General features: G+C 42.9%; 1 protein-coding gene across 11 annotated transcripts in view; it reads left to right on the top strand.

Annotated features, from left to right (window-relative positions):
* Window positions 1-12,148, top strand: part of KIF16B (kinesin family member 16B) — a 280,503-nt gene that overhangs the window by 181,378 nt on the left and 86,977 nt on the right. For 6 of the 11 annotated variants that reach the window (XM_082743222.1, XM_082743224.1, XM_082743216.1 and 3 more), the window contains 6 exons: window positions 1,272-1,304; window positions 1,654-1,707; window positions 3,230-4,588; window positions 8,156-8,308; window positions 10,310-10,406; window positions 11,139-11,189. In XM_082743222.1, the coding sequence (XP_082599348.1) occupies window positions 1,272-1,304; window positions 1,654-1,707; window positions 3,230-4,588; window positions 8,156-8,308; window positions 10,310-10,406; window positions 11,139-11,189 (1,747 nt within the window). The remainder of the gene's footprint in view (window positions 1-1,271; window positions 1,305-1,653; window positions 1,708-3,229; window positions 4,589-8,155; window positions 8,309-10,309; window positions 10,407-11,138; window positions 11,190-12,148) is intronic. The other 5 variants (XM_082743223.1, XM_082743225.1, XM_082743219.1 and 2 more) reach the window with 1 other exon arrangement.

Raw genomic sequence — 12,148 nt, forward strand, 5'->3', positions numbered from 1 at the left:
AGACTGCACTGAAGTCTAAAGAGGTATTTACTATAAAATATTTCCAAAGTTCTCTTTATTATTGTATAAAAGAGAATAATCTTATACTAACTTTAATGAAACCTTATCCTTACTTAGCATAATGGCATACATGCTGAGCTTGGGGATTGGCAAATACCTTTCATAAACATTTATGTGATTGTTTTCTCATGGATGGCAATGCCTATAATCTGTAGATTATTTTCATTTGATAGTAGGATAGTTATAAATGACAAGTTTCAGTAAAGGATTTAGTTCTTTTATTGCATGTCACAAATCTGAGGATTGCTTATGAGTTAAATGACAGTGTTTTGGAAGTAGACTGCCCTGGGTTCAAATCCAGGCTTCACCACATCTCACCATTATGACCTTTGATAAGCTCCTTTGCATATGTGAGCTCTGGGTTCCTCATCTGTGTAATGGAGATACTGTTTGTTATTGTTAGGATTTGCTGGGAAGACTAAGTAAGCTAACATGGATAAACGCTCAGCACAGCATGCAGGTCTGCTTACAAAAGCCACCAGACATCTTCCGCTCAATATTAGTCCAAATGAAGTGCGTAACACATCTAACTGAAATATTTGTTGGCACCTTGTAAAGCGAACTTTGGCCAATCTGCCTTTGCCCATTATTATGGGAAAGTTGGTGATCAGTTTTTCCATAGTCAGCTTTCTGGGTGTACCTGGCATTTACCGTAATGGGAAAATGTGTGAGTTTAAGAATTACCATTCATGCTATTTAAGAAGAAGTATGAACTCTTGGTTATTAAGTCTAGTATTTGAGAAGAAATCAATTTCTGTTATCAATATTTTAGCAAGTTGTTTTAAAATTCCCGGTGACTAGCCCACTTTATTTTGCTCTCACTGTGGTAAACCCATTCACAAGCTATGTAGTTCCCAAGAACTTGTATCCTAGAACTACTGGTCATAGGAGGGTCCTGATGAACCTGCCTACAGTAGAACCATGTACCAAGTAGTAAAACTATGGATCTGACCACTGTCCCAGTTATTACTGGTACTCATTTTTAGTGCTGCCATTGCGATGAAAGTGTGCAAACATCACACAGCTTACTCTTTGGAGTCTTTGCTTTGAGAAATTATTGGGAAATGTGATATGTATAAAACGCCATTTCAATGTGTGCATGTCTATTGGCTTTTAAGTACCTTACTGCTTTTCTCCTGATGTTTCCCCCAGTTAATTCTTTTCTTAATTGATGTCTGTGCTCTCTCCCTCTCTCTCTACCTCCCTGGCAGTCTTTTCCCTATAAAAGGACCCATCTGTCTAAGGTAGAGATTCTCCATTTTTATATACACTCCTCAGTGTTAAGCTGCATAGACTAGACATGCTTATCATTCAGAAGTTTCTTTAACCCTGCTTTTTCAATACAATGGTGCTTTGTTTTCCTTCAAGTAAAATATGTTCTTTTCAGCCTCAATGCAAGCACCCAAATGTATGTCTAATTTCTAATCATAGTCATAGAGTGAAGAAAACATTTTAAACTTGCTAATCCATCATAATTAAAAATAATGCTTAAAAAATGGCTGCTCCTTATAATATGCAACTATATACAGAGAATAAGAGAGAGAAAAACTCTTTCAGAAAAGTGACTCATTTTCATTTGTTTTCTCTTATTAGACTTGAATTTGAGCGGCAACAGCGTGAAGAACTTGAAAAATTAGAAAGTAAAAGGTAAGCCACTTGGGATACCAGTTTTAACACTACTGTAGTTTGTGGATTCTCACATTAATCTTCCAGACAGAGTTTTTTAGGGTCTCTTTCAGGACCTCCCTCTGATTCGGTGTCAAGTATTTACATGTTTAATGACTGCAGGTCATTCTTCTAGCTGGTTCATTTTACTGCACGTTTGAATTTTCAAATAGTACATCTTCAAATACTTATGAGAAAAGGAATAGAGTCAGTAGGCAAATTTCATGCACTTGTTAAATTTAATGCTCCATGTATGTACTTGTTTATTTCTAATTCAAAAGGCTGTCCTCCTTAGTAATATCGCCTGAGGTTTTAAAAAACCCAAAGAATGACAATTCCCTGTCCTTATGCCTCTTCCACTTTTAAACATTTTTGCTTATGTTGTTTGGCCATTTGTATTTCCCTTCTGTAATTTGCTTCTTTATATTTTTTTTGCTCACTTTTCTCGTGTGTGTGTGTGTGTGTGTGTGTGTGTGATTGCTTAGCTGATTTGGGGAGTTTTTGAAATATGTTCTGAATGTAATTATCTGATAATGCTAATAAGCATTTTCTCCTTTCCCCCCCTCATCCTATTTAACATGCCAAGAAATGGAAAAAGGATAGATATTGGAGTAGAAACTAAGGCCACAGAAAATCTGCAGATTGGATATTTATTTTTTGGACTCTGGAGTTTAGATGTTACAAATGATTTAGTTTGGTTTCCAGCATCATATGAGGTAGATCTTAGGTGGGTCAGGAGATGAAGGCCATGTACTGATAGTTTTGCTTACCCTGTGTTTTTGCTTTGGAGGCCATCCCAACCTCAAAACACAGCTCTAGCCCCATTGGGGATCATCTCTTCTCCAGGACCAAACATAACATGTCACTCCAGCAATCATGCATCTCGGTATTCTCATGGAGACTCATATTATTTTCAGTGTTACATGTTAATAAACTAATATTTTGGGCCATTTGGTGATTACCGTTTGTCCTAAACTAGTGATTAAATGCTAAATAGCATGTGGTTATTTGAGCTGGAACAATGAACTGTCAATTATCTTGACTTTGATATTTGACCCCAATGAGTTGAGGACAGCATAAGCATTTTTATTTAATGTCATTTTGTAACTGAATTTCTATTGAGTTTTAGCCATTGGGCTGAATAAAATTATTCCCATTTAAATTTAAATTGGGCATGCTTCTTTCTCTTTGAGCTCAGGGGGCTTTTAAAATTATATCATGCATAACACATTATGCTTATAGACTCTACAAAGAAATGATATCAGAGGCTACTTCAGGAGATTAGGCAAATGATATGTTGGACAGTTACAGAGTAAAAAAGTGAAGCATTATGCTGCTGGAAATGAAAAGGAAGGCAGTTCCCCCCACTTTTTATTTTTGCAAAGGGTTTGAATTCGCGAAGGGTGTCGTCTGTCCATTTTCAGAACATTTCAGTCGGGGAAAAGTTAGCACGGCAATTGTATGTAGCCATCAAATGGTAATCGGTCTGCTTTTGGCGTTTCAGGAAACTCATAGAAGAAATGGAAGAAAAGCAAAAGTCAGACAAGGCCGAACTGGAGCGGATGCAGCAGGAGGTAGAGACTCAGCGCAAGGAAACGGAGATCGTGCAGCTCCAGATCCGCAAGCAGGAGGAGAGCCTCAAGCGCCGCAGCTTCCACATCGAGAGCAAGCTGAAGGACTTGCTCGCCGAGAAGGAGAAGTTTGAAGAGGAGAGGCTGAGGGAGCAGCAGGAGATCGAGCTGCAGAAGAAGAGGCAAGAGGAGGAGAGCTTTCTCCGCGTCCAGGAGGAGCTCCAGCGGCTCCAGGAGCTCAACAACAATGAGAAGGCAGAGAAGCTCCAGATATTTCAGGAGCTGGAGCGGCTCAAAAGGGAGAAGGACGAGCAGTACGCCAAGCTCGAGGTGGAGAAGAGGAGGCTGCAGGAGCAGGAGCAGGAGCAGGTTGTGCTCGTGGCGCATCTGGAGGAGCAGCTGCGCGAGAAGCAGGAGATGATCGGACTCCTGCGGCGGGGCGAGGTGCAGCGGGCGGAGGAGGACAGGAGGGACCTGGAGGGCATCCGGGAGTCCCTCCTGCGGGCGAAGGAGGCCCGGGCCGAAGGGGACGAGGACGGTGAGCCGTTAGAACGGGCTCAGCTGCAGTTCCTTGAGTTCAAGAGAAGGCAGCTGGTCAAGCTGGCCAACTTGGAAGAAGACCTGCTTCACCAGAAGGACCTCCTAGAAAAGGAAATTGAGGAAGAACAGGACCTCCTGGAACGTTTAAAATCTGCAAATGAAGAGGACATTAGACCGCTGGAGAACAATGATGACAGCATGGCAGATGTCACCCCGGCGGTTCCAAATTTGGAGAAAATAAAGCCGGGGGAATATAGGCTGCAGTGTAAAGCCCGCCAGCTCCAGTACCTCCTGCAGAATCATCTGCCGACCCTGCTGGACGAGAAGCAGAGAGCGTTAGAAATCCTTGACAGAGGTCCTCTCGGCTTAGACAACACTCTGTATCAAGTGGAAAAAGAAATGGAAGAGAAAGAAGAACAGCTTGCACAGTACCAGGCCAATGCGAGCCAGCTGCAGAAGCTCCAAGCCACTTTCGAGTTCACTGCCAACATTGCTCGTCAGGAGGAAAAAGTGAGAAAGAAGGAAAAGGAGATTCTTGAGTCCCGGGAGAAGCAGCAGAGGGAGGCGCTGGAGCAGGCCGTGGCCAGTCTGGAGAGGAGGCATTCAGCCCTGCAGAGGCGCTCCACCCTGGGCCTGGAGATCGAGGAGCAGAGGCAGAAGCTGGCCACGCTGAACAGCAGCAGCAGCGAGCGGGCTGGGCTCCGGGCCAGCCTGGAAGCTGAGCAGGAGGCCCTGGAGAAGGACAGGGAGAGGTGAGACCGGGAACGGAGAGTGTAGCACACTGTAGGTGACAAATGATTGCGTGTTTTCTACCCCTCTGGTGCGTCTCTGACTGTCTTTTATAAAAGTAATTCTTTTTTGCCTGTGTGTTCTCTAATACACCAGCAAATGGTTATTGTCAAACAAAAGCTGAAAAGGTACCCCTAAACATTTCTTTTCTCCTTGGGAGCCTCGTTTTAGAATCGTTGGTCTACAGTTGAAAAAAACACACAAAGAAACCAAAGCCCTTGTCCCTTACTCCACTGACCCATGGAACAAGAATGTTTTTGTATTTGATTAACACGACCTCTTCCAGCTCGTCCCCTCCCTGTGTCTGTCCTCTCCCCTCCTTCGGCCCTCTCCCTCGGTTTCTCTTTCCCCACCCTTCCTCCCTCTTTTTTTCCTTCTTTTTGCCCCTCACTTTACCTCCTCCCAAACTGCCACTCTGGATTTTTCCCATCCTCCCCACTCCCTCCTCGCCATGGGCTTACCATCTTCTTTGGGACCAGCACTAGCTTCAGTAAAACATCATCCCTTCATGCACAGACTGCACCATGTGCTGATATCCACACCCGGAGCAAAACCGAACAACAGCCGATTCACAGTATTTGAGGGAAGCGCCAGGATTCTGCCTTAAAAAGTAAACTACTAATCAAACAAAATTCTCCAGGTGATTCTGAACACAAAATTCTCCAGGTATTTTTAAGCATGCGCAGTGATGGTTTACTCATGTTTCTTTGGGTGTTGTGAAAAATAAAACTGGGAACTCATGCTGTTTTCATGGTAAAGAAGGAGTATTTATCTTTTCCCACCCATTCCTTAGAAGTCACCATGCTCCCTGGGGATAAAAATATATGTTTATAAAAAATAAAAAGTTAAAAAAAAAAAAAAAAAAAAAGAAGTCAAGAAGTCACCATGCTGCCCACACAGTAGGAGGAAATCAAAAGGAGTAAATACATGAATTTGAGAACACTTTCTCTCGTAGCCCAGCAGACAGAATGTCAAGACTCCCAGAAATCTGTAGGCTGCCTGGTGTGCAAACATCACCCGACTGGCTATCCCACAGAGGTGGGGGTTCAAACCCTGGCCCAGCCCCTTTCTGTCTGGCTGGCCTTGGCCGGCTCAGAAGCCTGGGAAGCATACTGATGACAAAGCAAGACCTACTGTGAGGCTGGAGTCTCTCTCCATCATTTTTCCGAACAGATTGGGACAACCTCCCTTTCGAATGATCTGCTCATACTGTGGGTTCTATTTACCTTTGCTCTCTGGTTATTCCCTCTGGCAAACCAGCAAGAAATAACAATCAAAAACCATAATGCTATTACTTCGGAGAAATAGGTTGGAGGTTTAAGAAAATGATTGCAGGTATGTTATGTAAATGAAATTGCTGGACAAAGCTCCAGCCCCAGGAAATTTAAAGTAGTGGAGGGCGTGCTCTCAATTTATATCCTGCAGTGTGCAGTAAGAATGCCACATGAGCTTTGAGCTTGACGTCCCCCGCTTTTGTCATCCGGCTTCACTCCCTGGCCATTTAGTATTAATACTCTATTACAGCAGATACAGTATTGCGATTTCCATGGAAGTGAATTCCCAGTGTCAGCATTCCTCCAGAAGCCACACAAAGGATGCTTTTAGCTTCATGTGTTTTGATGGAGTAGACTTCGCTAAGGCCTAATTCGGGCCAACGTGTTCTGAGCCCTGCTCTGACTGTGACGCTCCTGTGGCCTTCTTTGGGTGTTGGTTTTATTGTTATTATCTCTCTGGGTTCTCATGGCTAAGCCAGGGCCTGCCGTGCAGCCCGAGTCCATCTCTTATGAAGTTCCATAAGCGTGAAATTTTAAATTTACATGGAACCAGGTCAGACAGCGTGCGCTGAACTTGGCTTTCCTCTTTTGGCTTCCTTATAAACAAGATCCAGTTTATTCTCTTGCTTTCTTTTCCACCCAGTGGTTGTGTATCCAGCGGGGCCAAGTATCATGCAGTTAGAAGGCGGCAGATCTGCTCCCCACCCACTCAGGGCCGCTGTGTCCTCTTGGCTGCTGGCCCAAGGGCAGTGGCCCAGGCTGGCCAGCTCTTCACCTGTGCTGAACCGTGTCCTGGGATGCCCTGCTTCCCTTGCCCCCCGCATACATCCCATTTGGGCTTCAGGGCCCCGCACCAAACCCTCGGCTCTGTGGAGTCTTTTCCATTGCCTCAGTGCTGAAGGATGTCCTTGAGCAACTCCAGTATGTGTCACCTCAGCTCTGAACATTGGCAATTACTTTCTTACACGCAACTCATTTTCCTTACCATATCTGAGACTTTGTATTAATATTGCTCCCTGGTTCTTTGCCCACCAACTGGCTCGTAACATCAATTTTTCATGCTTTTTTCTTCCTCCTTTGAAAATACTTCATACTGTGTAAGTTGATGCTTCATAAATACTTGCTCATCAGTAGACAGATGAAGGGCTGAGTTAAGCTGGGCATTGCTTCTGTGAAACCCATGAGTGACCTTGTAACCACATCTCTGAGAATTAAGAACTTGGCTTTCATGCAGAACAGAGCAGTCGAATTGCTGTTGGTAACACCAGAGAGCTGGCAATATCATGGTGTGCCAGCATCTGAATGTAGAATCTCTAAAGTTTGGAACTGAGGGAATTTGGAAGACTCATTGATTCTCTCATTTGGCATATGAAGAATTTGAGACCCAGATTTCATTAATTTGCCCAAGTTCACACAGTGAGTGAGCTGTAGCCCCTAGCTGGGTCTCATGTACCCGGGGCCATATTTACTGGAAAGCTTGGCCCTTTGGGCTCATGGCCCTGGATTCAGGCATGCTGGGGCCAGCAGGAGAATGACTTTATAAATAGTTGACCTCATATTGGATGTATCATTTATCATGGGAAATAAATGTTTGGTTCAACTATTTATGGTTTATCTTAATTTCTCAAGATCCTCCCCTAGCTTTCCTAGGTCTTTTGCCTATTTCCCTTTTCTACACCCTCTGTCTTAGCCAGAGTGGATTCCTTGTTTTTGTGACTTAGGCCTTTGTTACTGCTGCTTTCTGCATCTGGAGAATCTTCACCCTCATCTCCAAATGTCTGAGTTCCCATTGGTCTCTGAAGGCTCAATTTTGAACAGCCTTGACCCTGTGGATTCTCCTAGATGGGTGGTTTTTAGAAAATTCTTTAAAACTTGGGTCTTTTTTGTCAAACTGAAGTATGTAGAGGGATCCCAATGCATAGCCAAAGGCCATTTATTTTTTTGAAGCGGTGGTAGGGGGCTCAGAATCATGCCCATCTACCTCAGAGGGTTGCCTTGGAGCACCGTGGGAATATTTTTGCCCTTAATAATTAAGCTCTCTCCAACTTTGGACCCCTGTAGCATTTGTTCTGAATCCTTCTTGTGGCTCCTTGTCACCTTAGCCCTTGTGTGATGTGGCACCTTTTCTACTAGAACGTAAAAGCTCTTTGCAAAGAGTGTATAGATCCCCCATGTTTCTAGAACAATGTCCCATGCAGTGAAGATGCTCAGGCAATACTGTCAATAAAAGAATTAATGTAACTCCTGTCTCTGTAGATTAGAGCATGAAATCCAGCAGTTGAAGCAGAAGATCTGTGAGGTTGATGGCATTCAAAAAGGGCCTCGTGGGACCTTGGAGGGAAAGGCTCCTTCTTCCAGCTTGCCATCCAGTGCTGAGAAGTCTCACCTGGTCCCTCTGATGGATGCCAGGTACTGGACCTTAAACTGATACCACACCTACATTTATGATACAATTTCATGACTCACTGTACCACATATTATCCAGTTTGCCTGTGGAGGGCTCAAACAAAGGCAGCAAGGCATAGGTGTCCTTGAGGTATATGTGCTTTGTTTTCATCAACTGCTGCCTCGTGGAGAGAGGTATCATTTGAAGGAAACCAAAGACCTGGGAACTGGCCAGCTCCATCCAGGGAATGCTGGTGCAAGGTTGTGTGAGCACATAGAGCTAGAAGGCCTAGGGAACCCACCTCATCCAGAAAGGAGTGAACCAAGGCCAGGCTGCGAGGAACAAAGAAGTAAGGCTAATTGAACCATACCAAGAAGAAGGACCTTGTGCTGACAGTTAATTTATGGAAATCATTAATTACAAGTAGATGAAGTCTGTTACAAAAACTGTTCCAGTGTATTCAGAATGATCATGAATAGCGTATACATCTGATGCTACTACAGTAAAATGATTTTCAACTTGAGCGGCGTTGTAAATTGCTCTGTGGCTTAGAGCTTCCAGATAAATTAACTTAATCATTCTTTGCCTCTAAGAAAATGGATTATTTTCCTCAGCTCCAGCTGTGTCATGGGGACATCTCCAGTTGGGCAGTCATGAGCCCTAGGCATTAGGCAATATGTATTTGGATATCAAAATGTATTAAGAACGCTATGAGCTTCTGTATTCCCTTAAATCTAGGTCTGCGACTTCAGTGGGGCTAGTTTAAAATTCAAGTAAAGGTCCAGAGAAGTAATTCATTTGTAAGTGCCCTTGGCTCTGGGTCAGCTGTGTATGATTTTCCTTTCAGTGCTGAAAGGTAACTACCACACTTTATTACCCTATCCATTTTTGCCTAAAATATTAGTGTCTTTGCCTAACGTTTCAGAAAACCATCCAGGCATGGTCAGTAGTACAGAAGTGTTTCTAGGACTATGCATGTGTTTAGAGAGATGAAAGCAGATTCTTTTTCAGTATGCTCAGACATAAATATGCAAAACAGTTCATTTTAAATAATCCATCTAATCAGTGTTTCTAGAACTGGGGAAGGGAGAGCCTACAACTAAGTGAGCCTTCCATGTGGGCAGCCTGAGCCACTAGAGGGATTGTAGCTGGAACTGAAATCCTCTGTTCTCCCTCCTTCCACTGGGTGGATGGTTGTACTTTGTGCAATTTCACCTACCTTCTCGAGGATACCAGATGCTACTTTGTGCACTTCGTGTGCACAAAGTTTTTGTGTGCACAATTTGCACAATTTGTGTGCACAATTAAGTGCACTTAATTGCACTTTGTGCAGTTGTGAAATTTGTGCAATTTCACCTACATTCTCGAGGATACCGGATGCCTACATGACAACTGTCTCAGTAGTCAGCCATTTCTTGCTTCCACCGTCTTGGTCCTATGCCAGGGAGTTTGGAAGATAGAGAAGCCTTTAAAATATGGTTTCTCCCAGCCAGGTGCCAATGGAGAGGCAAGACAGAGCAGAAACAGTTCAAGCCATTGTTCCTTGGGAATAGTGATGATTCATAGAAATTGTGTCTACTCCCCCGCTCTCCCCCTCTTCAGGCCTCTTAAATAACTTTGTGATGTGGGAAATAACTGTCACTCTTTTCCATGTGAGGGAACTGAGGCTTGCTGAGTGAAGTGCTGAGTCTCAAAGTCAGGGCTGAGGCCATGGAGCCTTCTGAAAGCAGTGTCTGTGATTCTCCTCCGCCCTGCAGCAGAGAGATCCAGGAGAGGTTTGGATGGGATCACTGACTCTGCCTTTTATCCTCAAGATTCTCTTATTTGTCCAATACTCTCTTGTTTGGAAAAACCCGTATAGTGAACACATGGCACTAGATTTCTTAGAATGTAGGGAATATTCCAGGTCTGGCATTTAGCATGAGAAAGTTCCTTGTTTTGAAGGGCATAATAAAGAAAGGATCTCATGTGCCCTGTGTGGTTAGATCTTTGAGTACTACCATCCGTACCTCTGTTGTTTGCAGGATCAGTGCTTACATTGAAGAGGAAGTCCAAAGACGACTTCAGGACTTACATCGTGTGATTGGTGAGGGTAGCAGTGCATCAGCCAACATGCTGAAGGTGAGCTGAGGGGACCAAGCTATCGGTCATTCGTTTCCGAGATGACCTTTCCATAAGGTGGTGGTGGTGGCAGTGATGGGCTCCTTTATTATCATTTGTCAATGAGAAAATTGAGATGCAGAATGTTCTAGAAAAATTGAATATTGCTTGGGTGGAGCTTAACAGGTGATAAGCAGTGCTTATTCAAGAGAAACTTTATTTATTTTTAAAGTCTGTACTTCTGGGGAAAAATTCTTGAGTGAATGTAAAGTCTCCTAAAACATTTTATTTACTTTGTTTGATTTATAAAGATTCTACATGTAAGGTTTTTCTGTTTTCTCCAGAAATACAACCAATTTCCTTAAGCATTTAATTTTGCTTGATAAATTATCCTGAGTAGATCTATAATTTTGCTTTGGAGAAGGTATGTATTTGCAATGTTGATTTTTATCAAAATAAAAACATTGCCTTCCTATTCTGCAACTTAAGAAATGTCCTAAGGAAATTTTGCTTTTAATATTATTCTTAGCAATTTTAAGAGTAGGACTAGATGCTTCAGTTCCCTCACAGGCAGATGGATCGATAGAGTCGTGTTTACCTTGGGAATATAAATTCTGTAGAAGGGTTGTCATTGTTGAGCAAGTATGCTTCTTTAGAATTTTGTTCCCATAAATATTTCTAATCAAATCAGTTTCTTTTCCCTCTATGAACAAGCTATAATTTAATATAGAGGGCTTTTTATTTTCTTATCAGGATAATGAGAAACTCCACAATGGCACCATTCAACGTAAGCTAAAATATGAGGTAGGTAATGATTTTTCAAATTGATAAGGTCTCCTTAAATTATGGCATGCTTGTGTGATTAAATTTTCTTAATGTTTAGTTGCATAATTAGAATTTTGAAGTCCCAGTGAGATTAATGGCTAATAGGGGAGGCAAGCTATTATACGGACTTAAAATTAAAGGGAATCCTGCAGGTTGAAAACTGTTTAGACTTTACTTGAATGGCATGTGACTGTGGTGGAGGCTTCTGGCCCGTTTTTCATTAGTAACAGTATCCTTTCCTTTGGTCTGTATTTAAAAGGCAGAATTGTATAATCAGAATCAGATACAGGGTTTGGAAATGAAGCTGAGTACCTATCACTGTTTTACAAACCCTGCTCATTTTATAGACTGCGAGTTGGCAGTGGTACAAAGGACATACTCTTGGTTGATTCACTTATTTCTCTGGTGGACTGTCAAACCAAGGTTTATTTGGGCACACGACTTGAAAGGTTTTACTTGTATTTTTCCCCCACTGAGGGACTTGTCCTTCACATACACTCCCAAATTAAAACAAAACAAACCCCCCAAAATACTAGGTGGTAAAAGTCTCGTAGATGGTGCCCATACATTCCAAAACAAAACAAGAGGTGAAAGGTGGGTGTTCCATAGGAGGCTCAACTGACTTTGGCCACCACCACACTTGTCTTCCAGTCATTCAGTAACGATGTTGTCTTCCTCTGGACATCCATCTCCCTAGCAGATAACCTAGGAAAGAGTACGGCATTGCCATTCATTTCTTTCTGTCCACTACACCGGGCCTGTAGTGGGCACCGAGTGCCCAGGCACCCAGCCTTTCACAGTGCTGGTTTGTAGCTGTGGCAATGGCATTCTAACTAGGGCAGGTATAATTAAGAATTGCCATGAAGTGAGGCAAGAAAAAGATGACTAAGTTCGAAATACTTGTCCATTTCTTTTGGCCTTGTCATCTGATTGTCATT

Source organism: Mustela nivalis (assembly GCF_964662115.1).
Source record: "Mustela nivalis genome assembly, chromosome: 8".
NCBI lineage: Eukaryota > Metazoa > Chordata > Mammalia > Carnivora > Mustelidae > Mustela > Mustela nivalis.